Below are 21,839 nucleotides of genomic sequence, written 5' to 3'. Positions count from 1 at the left end.
AGGTTATCGTTAATTATTGAACTGATAATATTCCTCTGTAAGACCTAAAGCATCATCAGTGGTGGAAAGTGACTGAGTATATTTACTAGAGGTACTTTTACTTCAGTATTTCCATGTGCTGCTATTCCTACTTCACTGTTTGAGGCAAATGTACTTTTTATCCAGATACTACTTTTGCTCTAGCTCCTATCTACTTTACCGATTTAGATTAATACAAAACAAAGATCAATAAACTACAATAACATATATTTTAGGTGTGAGTTTTAAAAGTGTGTGTGTGTTTTCAGTCCCACACCATCCTGCTGGTGCAGCCCACCAAGAGACCAGAGGGGAGGACGTACGCTGACTATGAGTCCGTCAACGAGTGCATGGAAGGTGAGGCGATGGTGCTTCCTGTTCTTTTGAAGAATATATATATATATATATATATATATCTGATAAAAAATTGTAATTGTTGGACAGCCCTAATATATATATATATTTTTTTTTTTAATCAGATTAATCACAGCTTAAAAATTAATTAATCAGATTAATCACCATTCGAACTATGTCCAAAATATGCCATTTCTTTATGTATATTGTTGTGGGAATGGAAATATAAATGAAAGAAGGCGGATATATCCATTTCACATACAGTATGTTTATTATAACATTGTTCTGTGAGTCAAAATGAAAGACAGCCCACACACCTATCAATCATCAAACCGTGGGGTCTTATTTCATTACGTGTTGATTTCTATCAACACGTAATGTTGTATCGATGTATATAGATGTACTACAGCAGAAGTATTCTCCGTCGGGACTTCCTGCAACAACACCACGCCGTTATCTTGATTCTGATTGGCCAGAAGACATTATCAAAGATGTTCTATTGAGAAGACGATCTCAATACACTTCTTGGTTTAGATTTCGCTGGAAATTTAAATCTCAAAATGGCAAAAGAACGGCGAAAAAAACGTTTACAGAGAAGACGACAACAATTGTCACTTGCACGAAGCAAGGTGCCCCTAAAAATAGAATCAAATGATGTGGGAAACACTGATAATAATAATAATAATAAAATAAAAAATCCGTTAAATGTAATTTTGAATCATCTCGCGACCCCCCCGGGGGATCAAAACAGTATCCAGTTACGTAATCCATTCTTCTTTTGAAATGCTGATGTTTAACATTGATGTGTAATCTCTTGTATCTCAGGTGTGTGTAAGATGTACGAGGAGCATTTAAAGAGGATGAACCCCAACAGCCCGTCGATAACGTACGACATCAGCCAGCTGTTCGACTTCATCGATGACCTCGCCGACCTCAGCTGTTTGGTGTAAGTTTAACAAACGGATGACATCATTAATATTACTGTAATTCAACCCAGAGGCCACTGATTATATTTTAAAGTCATGAACAGGTTTAGGATATTGGAACTGAAATACTTGTATTTTAACCTTTTATGTGTATTTATAATGAAAAACCAATTCTTTATTACTTGATTCATACTTTTGACCTTCTATGAATCACAAAAAAGATGTCCCCCTGCTTTAAATACAGTTTTGTTATTCAGATAGATTTAAATATGATATTCTGTGTGCAGGTACCGCACGGACACGCAGACGTACCAGCCGTACAACAAGGACTGGATCAAGGAGAAGATCTACGTGCTGCTGCGTCGCCAGGCCCAGCAGGCGGCCAAGTGACGCCTCTGTTCTGTAACTGCTGTTCAAGTGACGTGTTTTCACAAGTTTTTAACAACGTTTTTTAAAAGGTTTTTTTCTCATGAATCCGGAGGTGAATTTTGTATTTTAATGTTTGCCTTATTAATAAAGATTTCTTTTAATTAATGAAAGTGTATCTTTTTTTTATTGGGCCCAATGTAATCCTTCTATCCTCCTGTCTTTTTCTATATTCCTGATTTCTCTCCATGTTTCTGTTTATCTCTTGAATAGCTTGTAGAAAAGTGCTATTTGATTATAAATATTTGTTATAACTGTCTGGTAAGCGGGTTTGGTTTCCTGGAATGATATTTCTCTCTAGAGATTCTTTAGTGGCTTAACTTTTCTGTTTTCCAAGCACAATGTTCAAAATGTGAAATGTGCTTTTAATGGCAACAAATCGCTCTAAAAGAAAGTACAGCTTGTCATTTTCCGCTCAATTCTTCCAAAGGGGTTATTGACCCCATATTCATTTTTTTTGATATTGAGAAAATATTCAGTTTTCTGGACTTTCCAAATAGATCAAGGGATTAAAATAAGATAACGTTTTGTTTTATGAATTGGTTTCATTTGCTCAACTTCTGCTCTCTTTGTACTTCCATTTCTCATTTCTCACCACCTTCTTTATTTTATTTTTTATCTTAAACAGTTGGATGTTAAATTAAAATGTCAATTACGTTACAAATACAATTTCGATTTTAAAAACCTTCATTAGTTTGTTTACTTTCTGTTTCTTCTTCTTTGCATTTCAATTTTTTACAATTTTTTATTTATTTAACGTCTTTATTTTAAGTGTGTTTTCCTTATTTCTTCCCCTTAAGTGTTATAGGGATAAATGTGCTTGCAGTCTTCCTCCTTCTGGCACAAACACAGTGGCCAATTGGCTCGTCTCTAAATATTGATTTCAACAAGTCTGCCTCAGAAACTATTTACAGTTGCCTCGAGGGCACAACAAAAACAAATCAATAGAACGCACCTAAAAAACATCTGGATGAAAGAGCTCCACACTGAAGAGCGGGACATTTGAAGACTCTCTGCCGCCTAAGGAGCTCCCTCCTCGGCCAGCCTCCTCTCATGCATAGCCTCCTCACGGTACTATTTTTTTTTTTTACCACCTTTTGTGTTATGATCGGCTCTCCCAGTCTGTTTCTCACACCCACCCTGGTACCCCCCTCCTCCTCTTCCTCCTCCTACACCCCCCACCTCCCCCTCTCCTCCTTTAGCATCTGAAAGGACCGCTGAGTGAGAATCGATGGCGCAGAGGCCCGCTTGACAGGACAATAAACCACAAAGAAGGGGTGAGTTTTTCTCTCCTCTTCCCTCCTCTCGCTTTGTTTTTTCTCAATTGCGGAATTACTCTTAACGATGAAGGGGAATGGCAGCGTGGAAATCATATTTATCACAGGGCATCTTTTGTTAGCGCGATTTGATTTACAGCAGGCGACACACACACTCTCTCTCTCTCACACACACAGTCTCGCAGATAATCATAATAAACCGCAGCAGAAACAGCGGCATCCTGCACCGTTTGGAGCGTTAATCTCACATGGACACACAGTCACCTTACGTAACCTACAGATGCTCCATGCTGCAGCTTCATGGATGAGGGTCGTTCTGCTGGATCTCATTGGGCGATGCGGGCACCTGGAGGGTGTCAATGCGGGGGTCGTGGTGTACACAGAAATGTGTCAGTAGCAGCGGGGAAGGAGCAGGAGGATTGTCTGTTTTTGCAAAATTTGCGCAAAACAGTGCGTAATGCTGTGTTGAACCATAGACTGGGCTGAACACATTGCTTTCAGCGATGAGGAAGCACACATCCAAGACGCATGGGAGATGGGAGGGAGGGGGGGTGTTGTTTACAGCTCATGTCTGCAACAATAGCTCTCATTTCCCCCGTCAATATGTTGAGATATGTCTGGAGAAACCGGATGTATTGATGTAGTGTCTCACCGTGTTTGGGCTGTGGTAAACTCAAGTGACCTGCTAACAGCATGTGGTGTTTGTGCCCCCCCACTCCATCATTTCCTCCCCCTCACCTGCAGGCTCCCCATCCACCGTGCCCAGCAGCAGCAGCGATGTCCCCGCAGCAGAGGGGGGAGGACCCGGGCCTGGCAGCAGCCCTCCCCCGCCTCCTGGCTCCGCAGCCCGGCCACCTCCTCCCATGAGGCCGCCACCAACTCTCCGCTTTGCCGCTCTGTATGGAGCCTCTCACTTATGAAGTAGGTCCATTCACACTGTGAGGGGGAGAAAACATGAATGAGAGAGTCGAGTGAGTGGGATGATGAGAGATTAAATCTTTGTTTATATTTAAAATGTCCTCTGACTCCTGTCCTGAGACTACCCTTTATTTTATGTTTTCATGAAAAATGTACACTTTTCTCAGTTTTATACCATTGTAAATTGGGCGCTCCAACACATGATAGACTATAAAGTAGAGACACTACATACTGGCATACACCTGAACATCAGCAGGAGAGGACTCTTTAAAGTAGAGACTCTAAACTGATATGAACCTGAACATCAGCAGGAGAGGACTCTTTAAAGTAGAGACACTACATACTGACATACACCTGAACATCATCAGGAGAGGACTCTTTAAAGTAGAGACACTACATACTGATATACACCTGACCATCAGCAGGAGAGGACTCTTTAAAGTAGAGACTCTACATACTGATATGAACCTGAACATCAGCAGGAGAGGACTCTTTAAAGTAGAGACACTACATACTGGCATACACCTGAACATCATCAGGAGAGGACTCTTTAAAGTAGAGACACTACATACTGATATACACCTGACCATCATCAGGAGAGGACTCTTTAAAGTAGAGACACTACATACTGATATACACCTGAACATCAGCAGGAGAGGACTCTTTAAAGTAGAGACACTACATACTGATATACACCTGAACATCAGCAGGAGAGGACTCTTTAAAGTAGAGACACTACATACTGGCATACACCTGAACATCATCAGGAGAGGACTCTTTAAAGTAGAGACACTACATACTGATATACACCTGAACATCAGCAGGAGAGGACTCTTTAAAGTAGAGACACTACATACTGATATACACCTGAACATCAGCAGGAGAGGACTCTTTAAAGTAGAGACACTACATACTGATATACACCTGAACATCAGCAGGAGAGGACTCTTTAAAGTAGAGACACTACATACTGATATACACCTGAACATCAGCAGGAGAGGACTCTTTAAAGTAGAGACACTACATACTGATATGAACCTGAGCATCAGCAGGAGAGGACTCTTTAAAGTAGAGACACTAAATACTGATATGAACCTGAACATCAGCAGGAGAGGACTCTTTAAAGTAGAGACACTACATACTGATATACACCTGAACATCAGCAGGAGAGGACTCTTTATAGTAGAGACACTAAATACTGATATGAACCTGAACATCAGCAGGAGAGGACTCTTTAAAGTAGAGACACTACATACTGATATACACCTGAACATCAGCAGGAGAGGACTCTTTAAAGTAGAGACAATACATACTGATATACACCTGAACATCAGCAGGAGAGGACTCTTTAAAGTAGAGACACTACATACTGATATACACCTGGACATCAGCAGGAGGGGACTCTTTAAAGTAGAGACACTACATACTGATATACACCTGAACATCAGCAGGAGAGGACTCTTTATAGTAGAGACACTAAATACTGATATGAACCTGAACATCAGCAGGAGAGGACTCTTTAAAGTAGAGACACTACATACTGATATACACCTGAACATCAGCAGGAGAGGACTCTTTAAAGTAGAGACAATACATACTGATATACACCTGAACATCAGCAGGAGAGGACTCTTTAAAGTAGAGACACTAAATACTGATATGAACCTGAACATCAGCAGGAGAGGACTCTTTAAAGTAGAGACACTAAATACTGATATGAACCTGAACATCAGCAGGAGAGGACTCTTTAAAGTAGAGACACTACATACTGATATACACCTGAACATCAGCAGGAGAGGACTCTTTAAAGTAGAGACAATACATACTGATATACACCTGAACATCAGCAGGAGAGGACTCTTTAAAGTAGAGACACTACATACTGATATACACCTGAACATCAGCAGGAGAGAACTCTTTAAAGTAGAGACACTACATACTGATATACACCTGAACATCAGCAGGAGAGGACTCTTTAAAGTAGAGACACTACATACTGATATACACCTGAACATCAGCAGGAGAGGACTCTTTAAAGTAGAGACAATACATACTGATATACACCTGAACATCAGCAGGAGAGGACTCTTTAAAGTAGAGACACTACATACTGATATACACCTGGACATCAGCAGGAGGGGACTCTTTAAAGTAGAGACACTACATACTGATATACACCTGAACATCAGCAGGAGAGGACTCTTTAAAGTAGAGACACTACATACTGATATACACCTGAACATCAGCAGGAGAAGACTCTTTAAAGTAGAGACACTACATACTGATATACACCTGAGAATGAGCAGCATAGGGCCCCTTTAGACTTGAAAAAGCAGCATGTTGTTATTGGAATGATAACTTAAACCCAAAAAATATAAAATGTTATTTGCAGCCATATTAACAGTAAATATGTGTTTAATGCTGAATTATCATTTTTTAAAATGATTAAAATATGATTGAATTCTCAGTTGACATGGAGGATGAAGATGGGACTTGTCTACTTGATGTTTTGTGGTAAGTCTGTCTGAACGTCATTCATAAGTATTTATTATTTAGTTATATAGGATTGAATGTGGTCTAATGTCCTCTTAACCTATAGTTCGTACAGAAACAGATCTTTACTCTGACTTCTCTCTGTGTTCGCAGTGACCCCCAAGCCCTGAACGACTTCCTTTATGGGACCAATGAGGTAACAGAGGAGAGTTAAATAGAGAGCGACTCAAATAAAGAAATCAATAAGTGCAAATGAAGAATTGGAGATGGGATATTTCTTGGCCCGCCGCCGTGTGAAAGGAGGGCTGGCGCTGGGAAGATGTGAAAGAGAGGTTGTAATGTAATACTGCGATCATTTCTCAAACAAAACAAATAAACGTTTGATTTCCTCCCCCAGCTGCAGACTGAAGACCTGCTCATTAACTCCTCCTCTGGGGGGGGTTCACTCTTCACAGACGCCCCGGTGAGTTAGATCCAGACAGCAGCGTCACCACAACCTGCTTCCGTCCCGGGAGAGGACTTTATTTCTGATTCTGTGCCAGGAAACTGACAAACGTTATTTCAGAAATATAAAGCCGAAAACAGATCCAAATTTACGATACATAGAAAACCTTAGCTGTAATACCTGTCTAAGCTTTTTAGGAATAATCGATATCTTTATTAATACTCATTCACTACCAAATCAATAGTTATATAAAGATACATATTTATTGTTAGATATTATAGTACAAAGCGCACATTATTACGTAACTGCTCTTGTTAATAATTGATACTTTATTATAATGTATTTTTTGTTCGTATTGCAATTTTTTCTTATGATTAAAAAAATATTTGTATGAAATTGTGAAAAAAAAAAAATTATTGCACATTTTATTTATATTTACTTATAAAATATTATCCTCCTCCTCATCCTGCAGAGCCCCGGCTCTCTGCTTGGAGACGGCAGCGACCCCCCGGACTCGCCCCCCCCCGGCTGTGTGGATCTGTCCTTCCTGGAGGAGGCGCTCCTGTCCTCTCCGGAGGGTGAGGAGGACCCCGAGGAGGAGCTGCGGGGGACGACACCTGTGCAGACTGGATATGAGGGGAAGAAGGGTGGGGTGCAGTGTGACATCCTGCAGCAGAGCCTCCAGGAGGCCCAGATCACGGAGCAGACCATGGCTCTGGATCCCGGGGGGGATAACCTGTCGCTGTACTCGCCCCCCTTCATACCCAGGGACACCCAGGCAGCGGTGGACCCCCCCCAGCCTTCCCTGCTGGCCGTGGGGCCCGGCTGCCCCTCCCTGAAGCCGGCCGCCCAGCTGATGGGGCTCCTGCCTGGGAACGTTTTCCCCGAGACCTTCTCTCTGAGCTCCATGATCCTCCACAGGGCCGTCCCCCGGCCCCTCCTCCCCCCCCGGCCCCTCCCCACCCCCCTCCTGAGGGCCCCTGTCCCCCTCCTCATCCAGTCCAAGCTGCCAGTCAGCATCCAGCCCCGTCTGGTCCAGATCAGCCCAAAACCACCGGGGCAGAAACAGAAACATAATCAGGCTCCGAGTCTCACCTTCATCCCCGGGGCCACCTCACCCAACATCGTACTCTCCCCCCCCCCTCAGAAGCCTGTGGCCCCCCCGGCCCCCCCGCAGCCCCCCCTCCCCAAACAGCTGAGTCTGCAGCTGGTGAACCCCGGATCCTTCCTGCTGCAGCCTCACATCTTCCAAGGCCAGAACCAGTACCTTCTCCAGGGCCGGGCCCCTGTCACTATCTCCCAGCATGCAGCTCGGCCCCTGCTGGGGTCCTCCGCCAGTGGCCCTCAGATCCTCACGGTGCCCCCCGCCTCCACCCCTCAGATCCTCACGGTGCCCCCCCGGCAGCTGAACTTCAGCTTCACCTCGCCTGCAGGTCAGCTGGCGCTCCGGCAGGTTCTTTCCGGACCCTTACAGCTGCAGTCAGGGGCCTCGACTGTCTTTCAGATGCCGGGGGCCTACGCTGCGGGGGGGCCGTGCAGCACCCTGGTCCACGGCCCGGCGCTCGGGAACCACATCACCCTGATCAACAGTTCAGGGGTTCTTCCCCCCGACCTCACCTCCATCTCCATTGTTAACGGACCCTCGGTGGTGCAGGGGCAGTCCTTTGCTGCCCGGGCCCCTGCTCTACAGACCGAGGGGCCTCTGAGCCGGCAGCAGGCCTCTGTGGTGCTGCTGCCTGAGAGAGCGGTGCAGGAGGAGATGGGCCCCGAGGAGACGCTGCAGCAGATCCTACAGGTGAGAACAAATAATGACATGCTGATGTTCCTTTAGTCGTTCACATTGAGTACTCTGCCTTCTTGGAGACCCTGGAAAGAGTCCTGTATGGGGCTCCTGAAGGGGACTCCTTAGTCTTGCTGGGAGACTTCAACGCACACGTGGGCAACGATGGAGACACTTGGAGGGTCGGGATTCAAAGGAACGGCCCCCCTGATCTAAACCGGAGTGGTGGTTTGTTACTGGACTTCTGTGCTAGTCATGGATTGGCCATAACGAACACCATGTTCGAACATAAGGATGCTCATAAGTGTACATGGTACCAGAGCACCCTAGGCAGAAGGTCCATGATCGATTTTGTTATTGTATCATCGGACCTGAGGCCGTATGTTTTGGGCACTCGGGTAAAGAGAGGGGCGGAGCTGTCAACTGATCAGCATCTGACATCCCTGTGCAGGCTGGGGACATTGAACCAGAGTGGGCGGTGTTCAAAGCCTCTTTTGCCGAAGCCGCGGCGGGGATGATGTGGTTCTGATGGCTTCATCATCTGCGACCTTCAGCTCTCACTGGATCGGTTCACAGCCGAGTGTGAAGCGGCTGGGATGAGGATCAGCACCATGGTTCTCAGCAGGAAACCGATGGACTGTCCACTCCAAGTAGGGAATGAGTCCTTACCCCAAGTGAAGGAGTTCAAGTATCTCTAGTTCTCGAGTGAGGGAACAATGGAGCGTGAGATGGGTCGGAGAATCGGAGCAGCGGGAGCGGTACTGCAGTCGCTTTACCGCACCGTGGTGACGAAAAGAGAGCTGAGCCAGAAGGCAAAGCTCTCTGTCTACCGTGCCATTTTCGTTCCTACCCTCACCTATGGTCATGAAGGATGGGTCATGACCGAAAGAACCAGATCGCGGATACAAGCGGCCGAGATGGGTTTTCTCCGCAGGGTGGCTGGCGTCTCCCTTAGGGATAAGGGGAGAAGTTCGGTCATCCGGGAGGGACTCGGAGTTGAACCGCTCCTCCTTCGCGTCGAATGGAGCCAGTTGAGGTGGTTCGGGCACCTAGTTAGGATGCCACCTGGGCGCCTCCCTAGGGAGGTGTTCCAGGCACGTCCAGCTGGGAAGAGACCGAGGGGTAGACCTAGGACCAGGTGGAGGGATTATATCTCTTCTCTGGCCTGGGAGCGCCTTGGGACCCCCCAGTCAGAGCTGGTTGATGTGCCCACCTTTAATGGCACCTTTAGTCAAAAGTCCAAGGTGATGTTTTAAGTATCTCGTCATTCCAAAACTCAAAATATTTTCACTCTAATATAATAAAAAGCGTATAATACAGTTAAATCATGAAGCACTGCTGCCCTTGATGTGCTTCCATAAACACTGATGCTCGTTTTCCTTCAGGTCCTGCAGCCGGTGACGGTGCAGCCCCCCCCTGCAGAACTGCAGTCCCCCCCACCTCCTGCAATCACCATCCTGCAGCCCCCCTCTGAAGCTCCGCTGCCCCCCCACCCGGCTGAGGAGAAACTCCTGATGCCCCCCATAGATGTGACCACCTTAGAGGAGGAGGCGACCCCCCTCATGAGTCAGAACGAGGCCTTTATCCAACATCTGCAACAGGTCAGAGCCCAAACACTTCATTCTGATCTGATCAGTATATTTATCTATATATATATATAGATAAATATATACATTTACCTCTCGTGTTTTCTATATTTGGTCTTTAAGGGGAGGAGATCTGTTATGACAAGCTTTTTGGTCCCTTAAGCGTTTAAACATGTAAATACTGTCATCATTGTTAGTACTTATTTTATGTATTTTTTTATTTCCTTTTATTTGTATTCTAGTTATTCCAACTTATTTTGTATACTTATTGACTTATTTATTTTATTAATAATATCATTCTTTATTTGTTATTTTGTTAAACAGTAAAACATTAAAGTATATCCGTTGTCTTGTCTTGTACTTTAACAAATTAAATGCATGCAGACAATGATTCAATAAATACATTCTTACCATAATGAAACAAAGAGAAACAGGCATTAGAAACAGAAACTGCAACAACATACACTCGACAGCAGCTGCATACAGAAAGTATCTAACATGTTGAGTAGAGAAAATTAAACTAAAGATCAAAACAAATAATTATTCATCCACGTCTAAAAAATGAGTAGCATCAATTTAAAAAGGTAAGTGAACGTGTTAAGGTTTGAGATCGATAAAGAAAAGCTATGTTAAAATGTGTCTCTGCTCCACAGGCAGCTCTGAGCCCCCCTCTCTCCTCGGAGCTATTAGCTGCAGACCTGCCGATGGAGAGCCTCTCCTCCCCGGACAGAGAGACCCCCCCCCAGAGCCAGGGCCCTGCGGTCCAGAACCTGGAAGCTTCTCCGATCCCCCTCGACCCCGAAGACACGTCTCTCATCCTCCCCCCCTCCCCCCTCCAGGACGCAGAGAGGCAAAGTTTCTCCCCCCTCGTCCCCCCTCAGAGTTCAGACCAGATCCAGATCCATGTCTCACAGGCCTCGTTTCCCCAGAACCAGAACCAGCTGCAGGTCCAGTCCTCTGTCTCCCAGCCTCCGTCCCCCCCACAGCCTGATCCCCCGTCTTCAGGTCTCTCCATAGGAGGAGACCCCCCCCCTGTTCAACAGCACACACAACACAGTGAGTATCAGTACATGCCATCGGGATTACGCAATCAAATGACAAACAATAAACAACCAAGCTCTCTCAATGGTTACCTGATCACATGAGGTCTTCAAGGGGGGACGCTACAGGTGTGGAGGGTAAAGCATGTAATGGATATCACCAAGACAAATTGCAACGTAGTGAAACTCTCAAAACTGACCAGAACATTAACATTTTATTATTTACTCACCTCAAAATATGGCATTTTTTCATTCTAACTAATGCTGTTAGTTTTTATATTAAAAGTGTTTCGAAAAGTAATCCGCTGACTTCCATGTAATCTGTAATATAACCACCATCACTGTGTCTCTGCAGAGCCAACAGCTGCCTTGCTCGTGGAGCCTGAAGCGTTTCCTCTCCAGCCGTCATCTCCTGCAGCCTGGGGTCATGGTCAGGGTGATGGTCAGTATCAGGGGGCCCCAGAGCCCAGAGAGCGGACCCCCACCCTGAGGAGCCTGCAGACCTGCACCAAGGTGAGAAACAGAGGAGACAATCTGTCAGCAGGGCGATGAAATCATTCAACTTAAAAAAATAGATATTATTACATTATATGTATTACCTTTATTGAATATACTGTAGCTCATCAGTGCATCCCACACTTTGACTATTTTAAATATATAAATTAATTGAAATACTTAACTTAATATTTGGCAAACTTAAAACACAATGTACGGTAAATGCAAAAGTTCGTTTTTAATAAAAAGTGTTTGTTTTCTGTCAGCCTGCAGACCCTCCACAGAGAGAGAATCTCACACCAGCAACACGCAGGCACCGGTGAGAGGATTATTCATATCATAATAATACACTTTATTTCTAGAGAGCTTTCATACATGATTAGCATTTCAAAGCAAAACATAAGAATCTTTCATTATTATTATGTTTGAATTAAATGTTCTTCTGTTTATCAGTGTTTTGATTTTTTAAAGCCCACGTACTCAGACACTCAAATCCAAAAAAAAAATTCTTTGTCTGTGTACATATAGGATATACATATTTTTATATACATTTGTTTTTATATTTGGGAAACAGTATTCCGATCTCTCTGTCTGTAAACACACAAACTGGAAGATTGACCATAGAGTTGACTTTGACTGATATCCTTTAATCCTACGGGACGTTATGCATGTTCTGTGTCGATGGCGTGTTGCGTCACCTCACCAGTCTGCAGGTCCCAGTTGATCTCACTGTGTTTCTCTCCAGGTTCCAGCAGCGGTTGTGTTCGGACCAGGCCTCGGTTCAGGCCTCTCTCTCCGGGCCGGCCTTCCCCTCGCTGCAGGACGCCGTCTCTCGCCTGCTGCCGTTCCACTGCTGCGCCGGAGAGCTGCCGACTCAGCAGCACTTCAACACAGGTCAGGGAGCGGCTGGGGACGAGGATTTAAACATGTATAGCCTTTGCTGTCTCCTCAACATGAACCATGTGTCTAACATAGGGACAGCAGCTGGTAACTTAAAGGACACCTATTATATAAAATCCACTTCTTCATGTCTCTTCTACATCAACATGTGTCCCCTCTTCCTCATGTCTCTTCTAAATCAACATGTGTCCCCTCTTCTTCATGTCTCTTCTACATCAACATGTGTCCCCTCTTCTTCATGTCTCTTCTACATCAACATGTGTCCCCTCTTCTTCATATCTCTTCTACATCAACATGTGTCCCCTCTTCTTCATGTCTCTTCTACATCAACATGTGTCCCCTCTTCTTCATGTCTCTTCTACATCAACATGTGTCCCCTCTTCTTCATATCTCTTCTACATCAACATGTGTCCCCTCTTCTCCATGTCTCTTCTACATCAACATGTGTCCCCTCTTCTTCATGTCTCTTCTACATCAACATGTGTCCCCTCTTCTCCATGTCTCTTCTACATCAACATGTGTCCCCTCTTCTTCATATCTCTTCTACATCAACATGTGTCCCCTCTTCTCCATGTCTCTTCTACATCAACATGTGTCCCCTCTTCTTCATGTCTCTTCTACATCAACATGTGTCTCCTCTTCTCTGTGTCTTTTCTACATCAACATGTGTCCCCTCTTCTCCATGTCTCTTCGACATCAACATGTGTCCCCTCTTCTTCATGTCTCTTCTACATCAACATGTGTCCCCTCTTCTTCATGTCTCTTCTTCATCAACATGTGTCCCCTCTCCTTCATGTCTCTTCTACATCACCGTGTGTCCCCTCTTCTTCATGTCTCTTCTACATCAACATGTGTCCCCTCTTCTTCATGTCTCTTCTACATCAACATGTCTCCCCTTTCTTCATGTCTCTTCTTCATCAACATGTGTCCCTCTTCTTCATGTCTCTTCTACATCAACATGTGTCCCCTCTTCTTCATGTCTCTTCTACATCAACATGTGTCCCCTTTCTTCATGTCTCTTCTACATCAACATGTGTCCCCTCTTCTTCATGTCTCTTCTACATCAACATGTGTCCCCTCTTCTTCATGTCTCTTCTACATCAACATGTGTCCCCTCTTCTTCATGTCTCTTCTACATCAACATGTGTCCCCTCTTCTTCATGTCTCTTCTACATCAACATGTGTCCCCTCTTCTTCATGTCTCTTCTACATCAACATGTGTCCCCTCTTCTCTGTGTCTTTTCTACATCAACATGTGTCCCCTCTTCTTCATGTCTCTTCTACATCAACATGTGTCCCCTCTTCTTCATGTCTCTCCTACATCAACATGTGTCCCCTCTGTGGAAAGAGACTCTGAAAGTTTCAGGAACAAAGATTCTCTCTCTTTTTGATCCATTTCTATAAAAACCTGTCTGAAAATGAGCTGATCAGATTTTGGCCACTTTATGATGTCATAACGATGTTTTGTCTTGAGTAACAATTAGCCAATCAGCAACCAAGGTAACCCCCCCCCCCCCCTTATCACCTGAATCTCCTCCTAGAGCACCATTGAGTTCTTTGTAACCAAATGTCTCTCAGAGGGGCGTGGGGAGGGGCTCCTTATTTTCATCTAAAGTAACAGACAGAGAATCAGCACTTTGGAAACAGGGCTGAAACAGAGGGGATTATGGGTAATGCTGCAATGATCTGTTTGGTGTTTCAGCCAATCAGAGAAAGGCTCTGTATATATCTGAGACCTGGGATATATTGATGAAGAACAGAATCACAGGGGACCTTTAGGTTCCTAATTAAGGACTTAAATGATAATTCAGTCACATACATACTTGATGTGTCTTGATGACCCTAACTGGAGATCTTTGTGTGCTCTCAGTGGATCAGGAGTTTGAAACAGTGTCAGGTTTCCTGCTGAAACGGACCAAGGACATGGTGAACAAATACAGGCAGCTGCTGGTCAGAGAGGCTCAGGTGAGACCTTTATATATGCACGTTATGGGTGAGAAATTATAAAAAGCTTTCTTCTTCTACATCTGCACACAAACTGTACATGTCCCAATTTAATCTCTTTTTCTAACAATGTATGAGTTTATAATCTCTAGATATTCTAGTTTCTGTTTTGTTAATTTACCTCTCTAATCTCAACAAACCTGGATGGATACTTTATTTCGACCTAACACACTGTCGTATAACAGATTTCGTTTTCTGAGGACTGTTTGGAGCAAATCTAGATCTGTGTGTGTGTGTGTGTGTGTGTGTGTGTGTGTGTGTGTGTGTGTGTGTGTGTGTGTGTGTGTGTGTGTGTGTGTGTGTGTGTGTGTGTGTGTGTGTGTGTGTGTGTGTGTGTGTGTGTGTGTGTGTGTGTGTGTGTGTGTGTGTGTGTGTGTGTGTGTGTGTGTGTGTGTGTGTGTGTGTGTGTGTGTGTGTGTGTGTGTGTGTGTCCACAGCAGGAGAGTCCGTCTGCAGAGATGGTGATGTTGGAGCGTCTGTTCCTTCAGGCCGAGCGATGTGCGTTAGTGGAGGACAGACGGAGGGTCCGTAGAGATCCCGGTCAGTACACGTACACACGTACACACGTACACACACACACACGGCTGTGTACGAAAATATGTTTTAATCAGTTGTTTTATTACTTGAGTAAAATGACTTATACCACACTGTTCAAATGTGTGACAGGCTCTGTATATATCTGAGCCCTGTGATATATTGATGAAAAACAGTATAATAGGGGACCTTTAAAGTGTGTTTGACCTCCTGCTTCCTGTCCCTGCAGAGTCCTTCCTCTCGGCCATGACCCCCTCCTCGTCTTCCCTCCCCCCCTCCTCCCCCCCAGCCTCCTGGCCCCGGCTCTCGGACCGGCCCCCGGGTCTGAAGACGTACCGCTCCAGCTCCCGCGGGGCCCTCAGACTCACCATCAAGCACGAGTCCGGCTCCAGGAAGGTGGTCCACAACTCCGCCTGCGAACAGGGCCTCAAACGGGACCACAAGGGGCAGCTGACCAACGGGGGCCCCCACCCTCTTCTTCTGGGCTCTCACCCTCCTCTTCTGGCCCCCCAGGAGACCCCTAATGGAGCCCACCCTCCAGAGGATATCCCTGACACAGATTCCACACTAAAACCTCTCCCCACACCGCAGATTAAAGGCTCTCCTCACAGAGAAGTCAACGCCCCGAAGGTAAAATGCTCCCGTCCAGACGCCCCCCTCCCTCGCCCGCTGCAGGAGGACCCCCTGCTGAATGAACACCTGCAGAGCGCCATCGACAGCATCCTGGAGCTGCAGCGCCTGCAGGGGCCCTCAGGAGCCCCCCCGCCGGGCCCCTGCCTGGACCAGGGGGTCAGCAGCGCTCTGCAGCTGTGAGGTAGAGAGACTCACAGGAAACACTGAGAGGAGTTTCAGTCTGACCCCCAGAGGTCACTGATTGGTCCGTTTGTCAGATCGTAGAGTCCTGGACCCAGAAATTCGGAGTACCCCGACGTTTTATGATAGAAATGTATAGTACGAGTCCCAAGCTCATGGAAACTGCCGGATGCTAACTTGTTGGCCAATTTGCACAAGTTGTGTTAATTAGCATATGCAGTGGCTTTGGCGATTATTGAAAATGCTGAGTCCATTTCCTTTTGGATCCATTGGCGGTATTAACCAGAAAGAGGCCATATTTGTAGTCCCTAGGGGCTGATTTTGATGAATTTTGATGTCAATTTTGAAGTTTTAGTGGACTGGATGTTTTGGATTGGACAGATAATAATCATCTTGCTTTCTCCATATCCAATGGTCGCAACACTACTCATGGTAGTCAAAATCAGCCCATTGAGAGAAATATGGCCAATTTCTGGTTAAAACCGCCATTTTTGATGCTGAAAATATAAGAAATGGATTCAGTAAGGCAAGGCAAGGCAAGTTTATTTATATAGCACCTTTCAACACAAGGCAATTCAAGGATTCAGTATCCTCAATAACCCCCACCACCATCGTTCCACAATTGTCCAAATCGGACAAGCCATTTGTTAACTGAAGTCCACATCGGCTATAATGCCATTAATGCAACTTATGCTAATTGTTCCAATTGCCCAACACATGCAAGTTAGCATCCGGCAGCTTCCATGTGCCGGGGACCACTCAACATTTCTGAAATAAAACTTTGGGGTACTCGACATTTCTGAGTTCACAGTGCTGGCAACTAGACTAGATTGTGTGAAAGAAAAAGAGGCGGCAGCTCACATGTTACATACTTCTTTTAGATGTGCACTTAAAAAAAGCTCTATGGTTTCAGTGGTAGTTTGGTCCTTCAGAGGTTTTTACGACATTGGTGTGACCTTCATCGGCAGACAGAATATAGTGAGGAAACACAGGAGTAGTCTGAGATTATTCAATAGTTTTTTATAAGATTTCTTTCAAAAGTGAAGTTTCTTTAGTGCCAAGCTTCCAGGGTATTTATTTTGATAATCTGTGCCAACGTGTGTGTGTGTGTCTGTGTGTCTGTGTGTGAGAGAGGATCTGAAGAGTGTGCGTGTGTGTGTGTGTGCGTGCGTGTGTGTGTGTGTGTGTGTGAAAACATCCTGCTAAATCCTGCAGGCTCCATCGTCTCGGCTTATCGAATGAAACTCCAAAGACTTGCTTCACCCTGAAAACACCAGCAGCAAACGCCCGTCTCTTCCCAATAACTGGAGTCTGTGTTTTTGTTCAAAAAAGAAATTCAGCAGTCGTGCTTAGTGTGTGTTTTTTAAACGTTTGGATCCACGCTGGAGTCTGACTGTGAAATAAGGGGGGAGAGAAGTTTATGTATTAACATGCAAGCAATAAAGACTAATGGTTGTTAGGAGAGGAGGAAGAGGAGGAGGAAGATTGTTTTTCAGGATTGAGAGAAGCTTGTTTTATCATCGAAACACGTGTAGTTTAGATATTGCCGTTATTTTCTAGACAGACAGCCTCTCTGCATCATCAAACAGCCTTTGACCAAAAAATCTAAAAGAATAATCCGCATTCACGCCTTTTATTTATTTATTTAATGTATTTTCACGCGGCCATTGTGGAGCACTGTGTTTTTTTTTTTGGCAGCATCTTAATGTGACAATCTTATTGGTTCGTGTGAAAATGTGAATTCTGTTGATACGAGTCACGGAAATATTCTCTGTCGTTGGGTTTTACCTTGAAGGTCAAAAAGTGAAACCTGCAAATTCATTTTTTGTAATATAAAATTGAGATTTTGCTTTTTAAAGGGGTCAAAGTTTTGACTTGCAAATTGTAAAATGTTTAGAATATGCCTTATTGTTAATTCAGTGTACCTTTAAGGAAATGTACGGAGGCCGACAGGTGCAAACGAGCTGAGGCGACCTAAAACTCTTCCATTAGGAGAAACTGCAGTTTTAGAAACGATACAAATATAAAAACACAAATGTGCCAAAACACATAAAGAAACATCTTCACCAACTTGAGGAAACATGCGCAGCGTTAAATCGGGGCGTTAAAGAAATGTTGCGAGAAGCCAAGAAAACAAAAGATATAAAGTCGGTCAACTGTCTCTACCTGAAATGTTTTATGGGCTTATTTTAACAATGTGATCACATGACTCCTTCTGATGTTACTGCAGATCTGCTAACGTAGCTAACCTAGTCATTTCAGATATACTGATCACATGACTCCTTCTGATGTTACTGCAGATCTGCTAACGTAGCTAACCTAGTCATTTCAGATATACTGACCAACACTAACAGTTATGAGACGACTAACTGCAACAGAGACAGTTGTTCAGCTTTATAATCCTGAACGTCACCAAAGTCCCAGCTGTGTGCGTCACTTTTTAGCGTCCCCTGGGCCGTTTCTCAATGTCGAGTAGATCTGCTGCACACATACTTGCCAACCTTGAGACCTCAGAAATCGGGAGCATTTCAAAATGCAAAATGGGGGGGGTGCTTGTGGATCGCCGGAGCTGTTAGATTAACATTAACATGCTTATATTGTAGTTGTAAGTGCACTGCCTTGCGGCCTGAAGCACCGTCCTTGATGGAGCATATGTGTGGGCAAGAAAGGAGTGAGCAGAGAGTAGAGTAGTTGTCGATCTTTGTTCTGTTTACTGTGACTATCTGCCTCACCCTCTCAGACTTTCAGTTGCGCGCGCTACTAAAGAGACGTGTTACCATGGAAACCAAACAATGGTGTAGCTGTATTAAAGTCCGAGTGGAAACAGTTGTGTGTAAATCTGACTTTGTCAGAAATCGGGAGAAATATGACCCCGGGAGGAAACTGGGAGAGGGCAATGAAATCGGGAGTCTCCCGCGAAAATCGGGAGGGTTGACAAGTATGGCTGCAGAGCCACTATTTCAAGTATACTACGTCATCGAGTGGCGCCAAAGGACTGTTCCAATGTCCAGCATTCGGCGCCACTCGAAGACGTAGTATACTTGAAATAGTGGCACTGCAGCAGGTCTACTCGACATTGAGACACGGCCTCGGGGTGTTTCTCAATGTCGAGGACGCTTGCTTGGTAGCACATGTCCCCCCGAGTCAGGTCCTTCAGAAGGGAGGCAAGAATCCTTCCTATCCTCGGAAAATGAAGAATTGTGGAACAGGCTAACAGGTGTGCGTCATATGCGAGGCCCCGCCTTAAATGGAGCGCGATTTCCGCCAAAGATTTGGAAATTGGTCTGTGTGCAAAGCATTGTGGGGATTTTCAGACTGCGGAGTCTACACATGTGCAGCCTCGAGATTTCTCGCTACGAAGTACGCCGGCCTCGGTAATATTAGGCTGGACATTGGAACAGTCCTTATGGCGGCACTCGATGACGTAGTATGCTTGAAATAGTGGCTCTGGAGCATCCTTCCTCGACATTGAGAAACACCCTCGGTCTCCCAGCTCTGTGCGTCACTTTTTAGTGTCCCCTGGTCTCCCAGCTGTGTGCGTCACTTTTTAGTGTCCCCTGGTCTCCCAGCTGTGTGCGTCACTTTTTAGTGTCCCCTGGTCTCCCAGCTGTTTTTGTCTCTTTTTAGTGTCCCCTGGTCTCCCAGCTGTTTGCGTCACTTTTTAGTGTCCCCTGGTCTCCCAGCTGTTTTTGTCTCTTTTTAGTGTCCCCTGGTCTCCCAGCTGTTTGCGTCCCTTTTTAGTGTCCCCTGGTCTCCGTTGTGTTTTGAGCTTCTTGCAGCGTTTGGTTTTTGCAGCTTTTAGTAAACGCTGCGCATGTTTCTTCAAGTTGCTGAATGTGTTCTAAATGCTTCATGTGTTGTCAAGTCGCTGAAGATAGTTCTTCATGTGTTTTTGGCTCATTTGCGTTTTTATTTTTGCTGCACCCGTCGGCCACCGTAGAAAGCAATCTGAAAAGAAATTATAATGAATGTGATGTTTTAATTAACTAACATCGGCTAACTCTTCAAAAACATCAACACAGCCTTGTCATTTCTTTGTGATTTTTCTATATGTAAAATTGTCTTTCTGTTGGAAAGAACAAAAGGAGTAATAATATGCAGTAATTTAGTGTTGAAATCCTCTGTAGTAGTTTGGGTGGACACACACCAGAAGATTCAAAAAGGATAGTTAGATATTTTGGGAAATACACGTTGATACCACTCATGTTTGTAAGACGCTAGTTAGCTTAGCATAAACACTCGAAACGGAGGGAAACTGCTAGCCTGGCTCTCTCATGTTAAACGGAGAGACATAAGAGAGGTATCAATCTGTCTTATCACTATCAGACACTTTAATGCTTTGAGAGAATTTGTCCCAAATAAATACAGATCTTCGGTGTGTGTGCGCCCTCAGAGGTTTCAGTGTAATGCAGTAAAGATGTCAGAGTGTCTCTCACTCACACTTCTTAAAAAAAAGGGAATTTCCAGCAACATTTTTTTATTTTTTAGAAAGTATTTCCCAGCGTTTGCTCTTATTTCTCCTCTCTAATACTTTAAAAGATGTTCAAGACGAGATATAAACAGATTTAAAGATCGATTCCCCTGAAGCAGCCTCATGTGCCATTGTTATGTGTCAAACACTGACGTTAGAAATGTGTGTTTTCAACATTTTAGGACAATATGACATCTGCGTGTTGAGCCATTTTAGTATTTATTTATAAATGTGTTTCTTAATTTATTTTCTGACTGAACTGTGAAACCAGGGGAGATCATAACTCTACACGAATTCAGATACAAAACATTCGACTGACAGATTGTTCTGATGCCAAAATCAAGAGGCCTTAATTCAGCAAGACTAGATTGTAAAAAAAATAGTCATTCTTGACAAAAAAATCCAACTAAAGACTCCTGAAAGTCACGAGTGATTCATATATGAAATGTTAAGAAAAAAACGCTTTTGTACTCATTTTTACAGACTATTTATTAAACTGTGATTTTGTAAGAAATAAAAAAATAAACAGTGAATGTGGTCCGGTGTTTTTAACTACATGTTTTGAGCCCTGCTTTTTATGATTCTGTCATTAATCCATGAGTTGTTTGGTCTTTAAAATGTTGATTTCTTAGCGTTTCTAAAAGCCTAGAATTCAGTTTTTAAAGGTCTTGTTTATTCCACAGCTCAAAAGCTATAGTTTATAGTCATGAGCAAAGAAACCAACACATATTACATTTAAGAAGATTCAATCAGGATTTAAAGTTCACCTATTATGCAAAATCACCTTGTTCATGTCTCTTCTACATCAACATGTGTCCCCTCTTCTCCATGTCTCTTCTACATCAACATGTGTCCCCTCTTCTCCATGTCTCTTCTACATCAACATGTGTCCCCTCTTCTCCATGTCTCTTCTACATCAACATGTGTCCCCTCTTCTTCATGTCTCTTCTACATCAACATGTGTCCCCTCTTCTTCATGTCTCTTCTACATCAACATGTGTCCCCTCTTCTCCATGTCTCTTCTACATCAACATGTGTCCCCTCTTCTTCATGTCTCTTCTACATCAACATGTGTCCCCTCTTCTTCATGTCTCTTCTACATCAACATGTGTCCCCTCTTCTCCATGTCTCTTCTACATCAACATGTGTCCCCTCTTCTTCATGTCTCTTCTACATCAACATGTGTCCCCTCTTCTCCATGTCTCTTCTACATCAACATGTGTCCCCTCTTCTTCATGTCTCTTCTATATCAACATGTGTCCCCTCTGTGGAAAGAGACTCTGAAAGTTTCAGGAACAAAGATTCTCTCTCTTTTTGATCCATTTCTATAAAAACCTGTCTGAAAATGAGCTGATCAGA

General features: G+C 44.3%; 2 protein-coding genes across 3 annotated transcripts; both read left to right on the top strand.

The window, feature by feature from the left end:
* Positions 1–227: 227 nt before the first annotated feature.
* Positions 228–1,837, top strand: LOC307046315 (enhancer of rudimentary homolog). The gene is made up of 3 exons (XM_079692713.1): positions 228–375; positions 1,198–1,318; positions 1,586–1,837. The coding sequence occupies exons 1-3, from the start codon at positions 369–371 to the stop codon at positions 1,686–1,688; spliced, it is 231 nt and encodes a 76-aa protein (XP_079548839.1). The 5' UTR covers positions 228–368; the 3' UTR covers positions 1,689–1,837.
* A 109-nt stretch (positions 1,838–1,946) lies between these two features.
* On the top strand, positions 1,947–21,013 carry LOC307046314 (BRD4-interacting chromatin-remodeling complex-associated protein). 2 transcript variants are annotated; one of them, XM_079692712.1, is made up of 15 exons: positions 1,947–2,795; positions 2,927–3,001; positions 3,746–3,922; positions 6,388–6,433; positions 6,566–6,608; positions 6,810–6,875; positions 7,330–8,652; positions 10,023–10,238; positions 10,877–11,279; positions 11,619–11,776; positions 12,025–12,077; positions 12,504–12,652; positions 14,529–14,623; positions 15,103–15,202; positions 15,426–21,013. In XM_079692712.1, the coding sequence occupies exons 4-15, from the start codon at positions 6,393–6,395 to the stop codon at positions 16,007–16,009; spliced, it is 3,231 nt and encodes a 1,076-aa protein (XP_079548838.1). In that variant the 5' UTR covers positions 1,947–2,795; positions 2,927–3,001; positions 3,746–3,922; positions 6,388–6,392; the 3' UTR covers positions 16,010–21,013. The 2 variants fall into 2 exon arrangements, with proteins under 2 accessions (XP_079548838.1, XP_079548837.1); XM_079692711.1 differs by having other exon boundaries at positions 15,100–15,202.
* The last annotated feature ends 826 nt before the right edge of the window (positions 21,014–21,839 follow it).

This window comes from Notothenia rossii (genome assembly GCF_949606895.1).
Source record: "Notothenia rossii genome assembly, chromosome: 7".
In the NCBI taxonomy this organism is placed as follows: domain Eukaryota; kingdom Metazoa; phylum Chordata; class Actinopteri; order Perciformes; family Nototheniidae; genus Notothenia; species Notothenia rossii.
The sequence above is the reverse complement of the archived record's forward strand: the minus strand, read 5'-3'. Positions and strand labels throughout refer to the sequence as shown.

Excerpts from the sequence above, each read along its gene's own strand:
- LOC307046315 (XM_079692713.1), top strand. Across the intron at positions 1,319-1,585 it reads GCCGACCTCAGCTGTTTGGT|GTACCGCACGGACACGCAGA; the intron begins GTAAGTTTAACA and ends TTCTGTGTGCAG.
- LOC307046314 (XM_079692711.1), top strand. The coding sequence starts at position 6,393 with ATGGAGGATGAAGATGGGACTTGTCTACTTGATGTTTTGTG. Across the intron at positions 6,609-6,809 it reads TCCTTTATGGGACCAATGAG|CTGCAGACTGAAGACCTGCT; the intron begins GTAACAGAGGAG and ends TTCCTCCCCCAG. Across the intron at positions 15,203-15,425 it reads GAGGGTCCGTAGAGATCCCG|AGTCCTTCCTCTCGGCCATG; the intron begins GTCAGTACACGT and ends CTGTCCCTGCAG.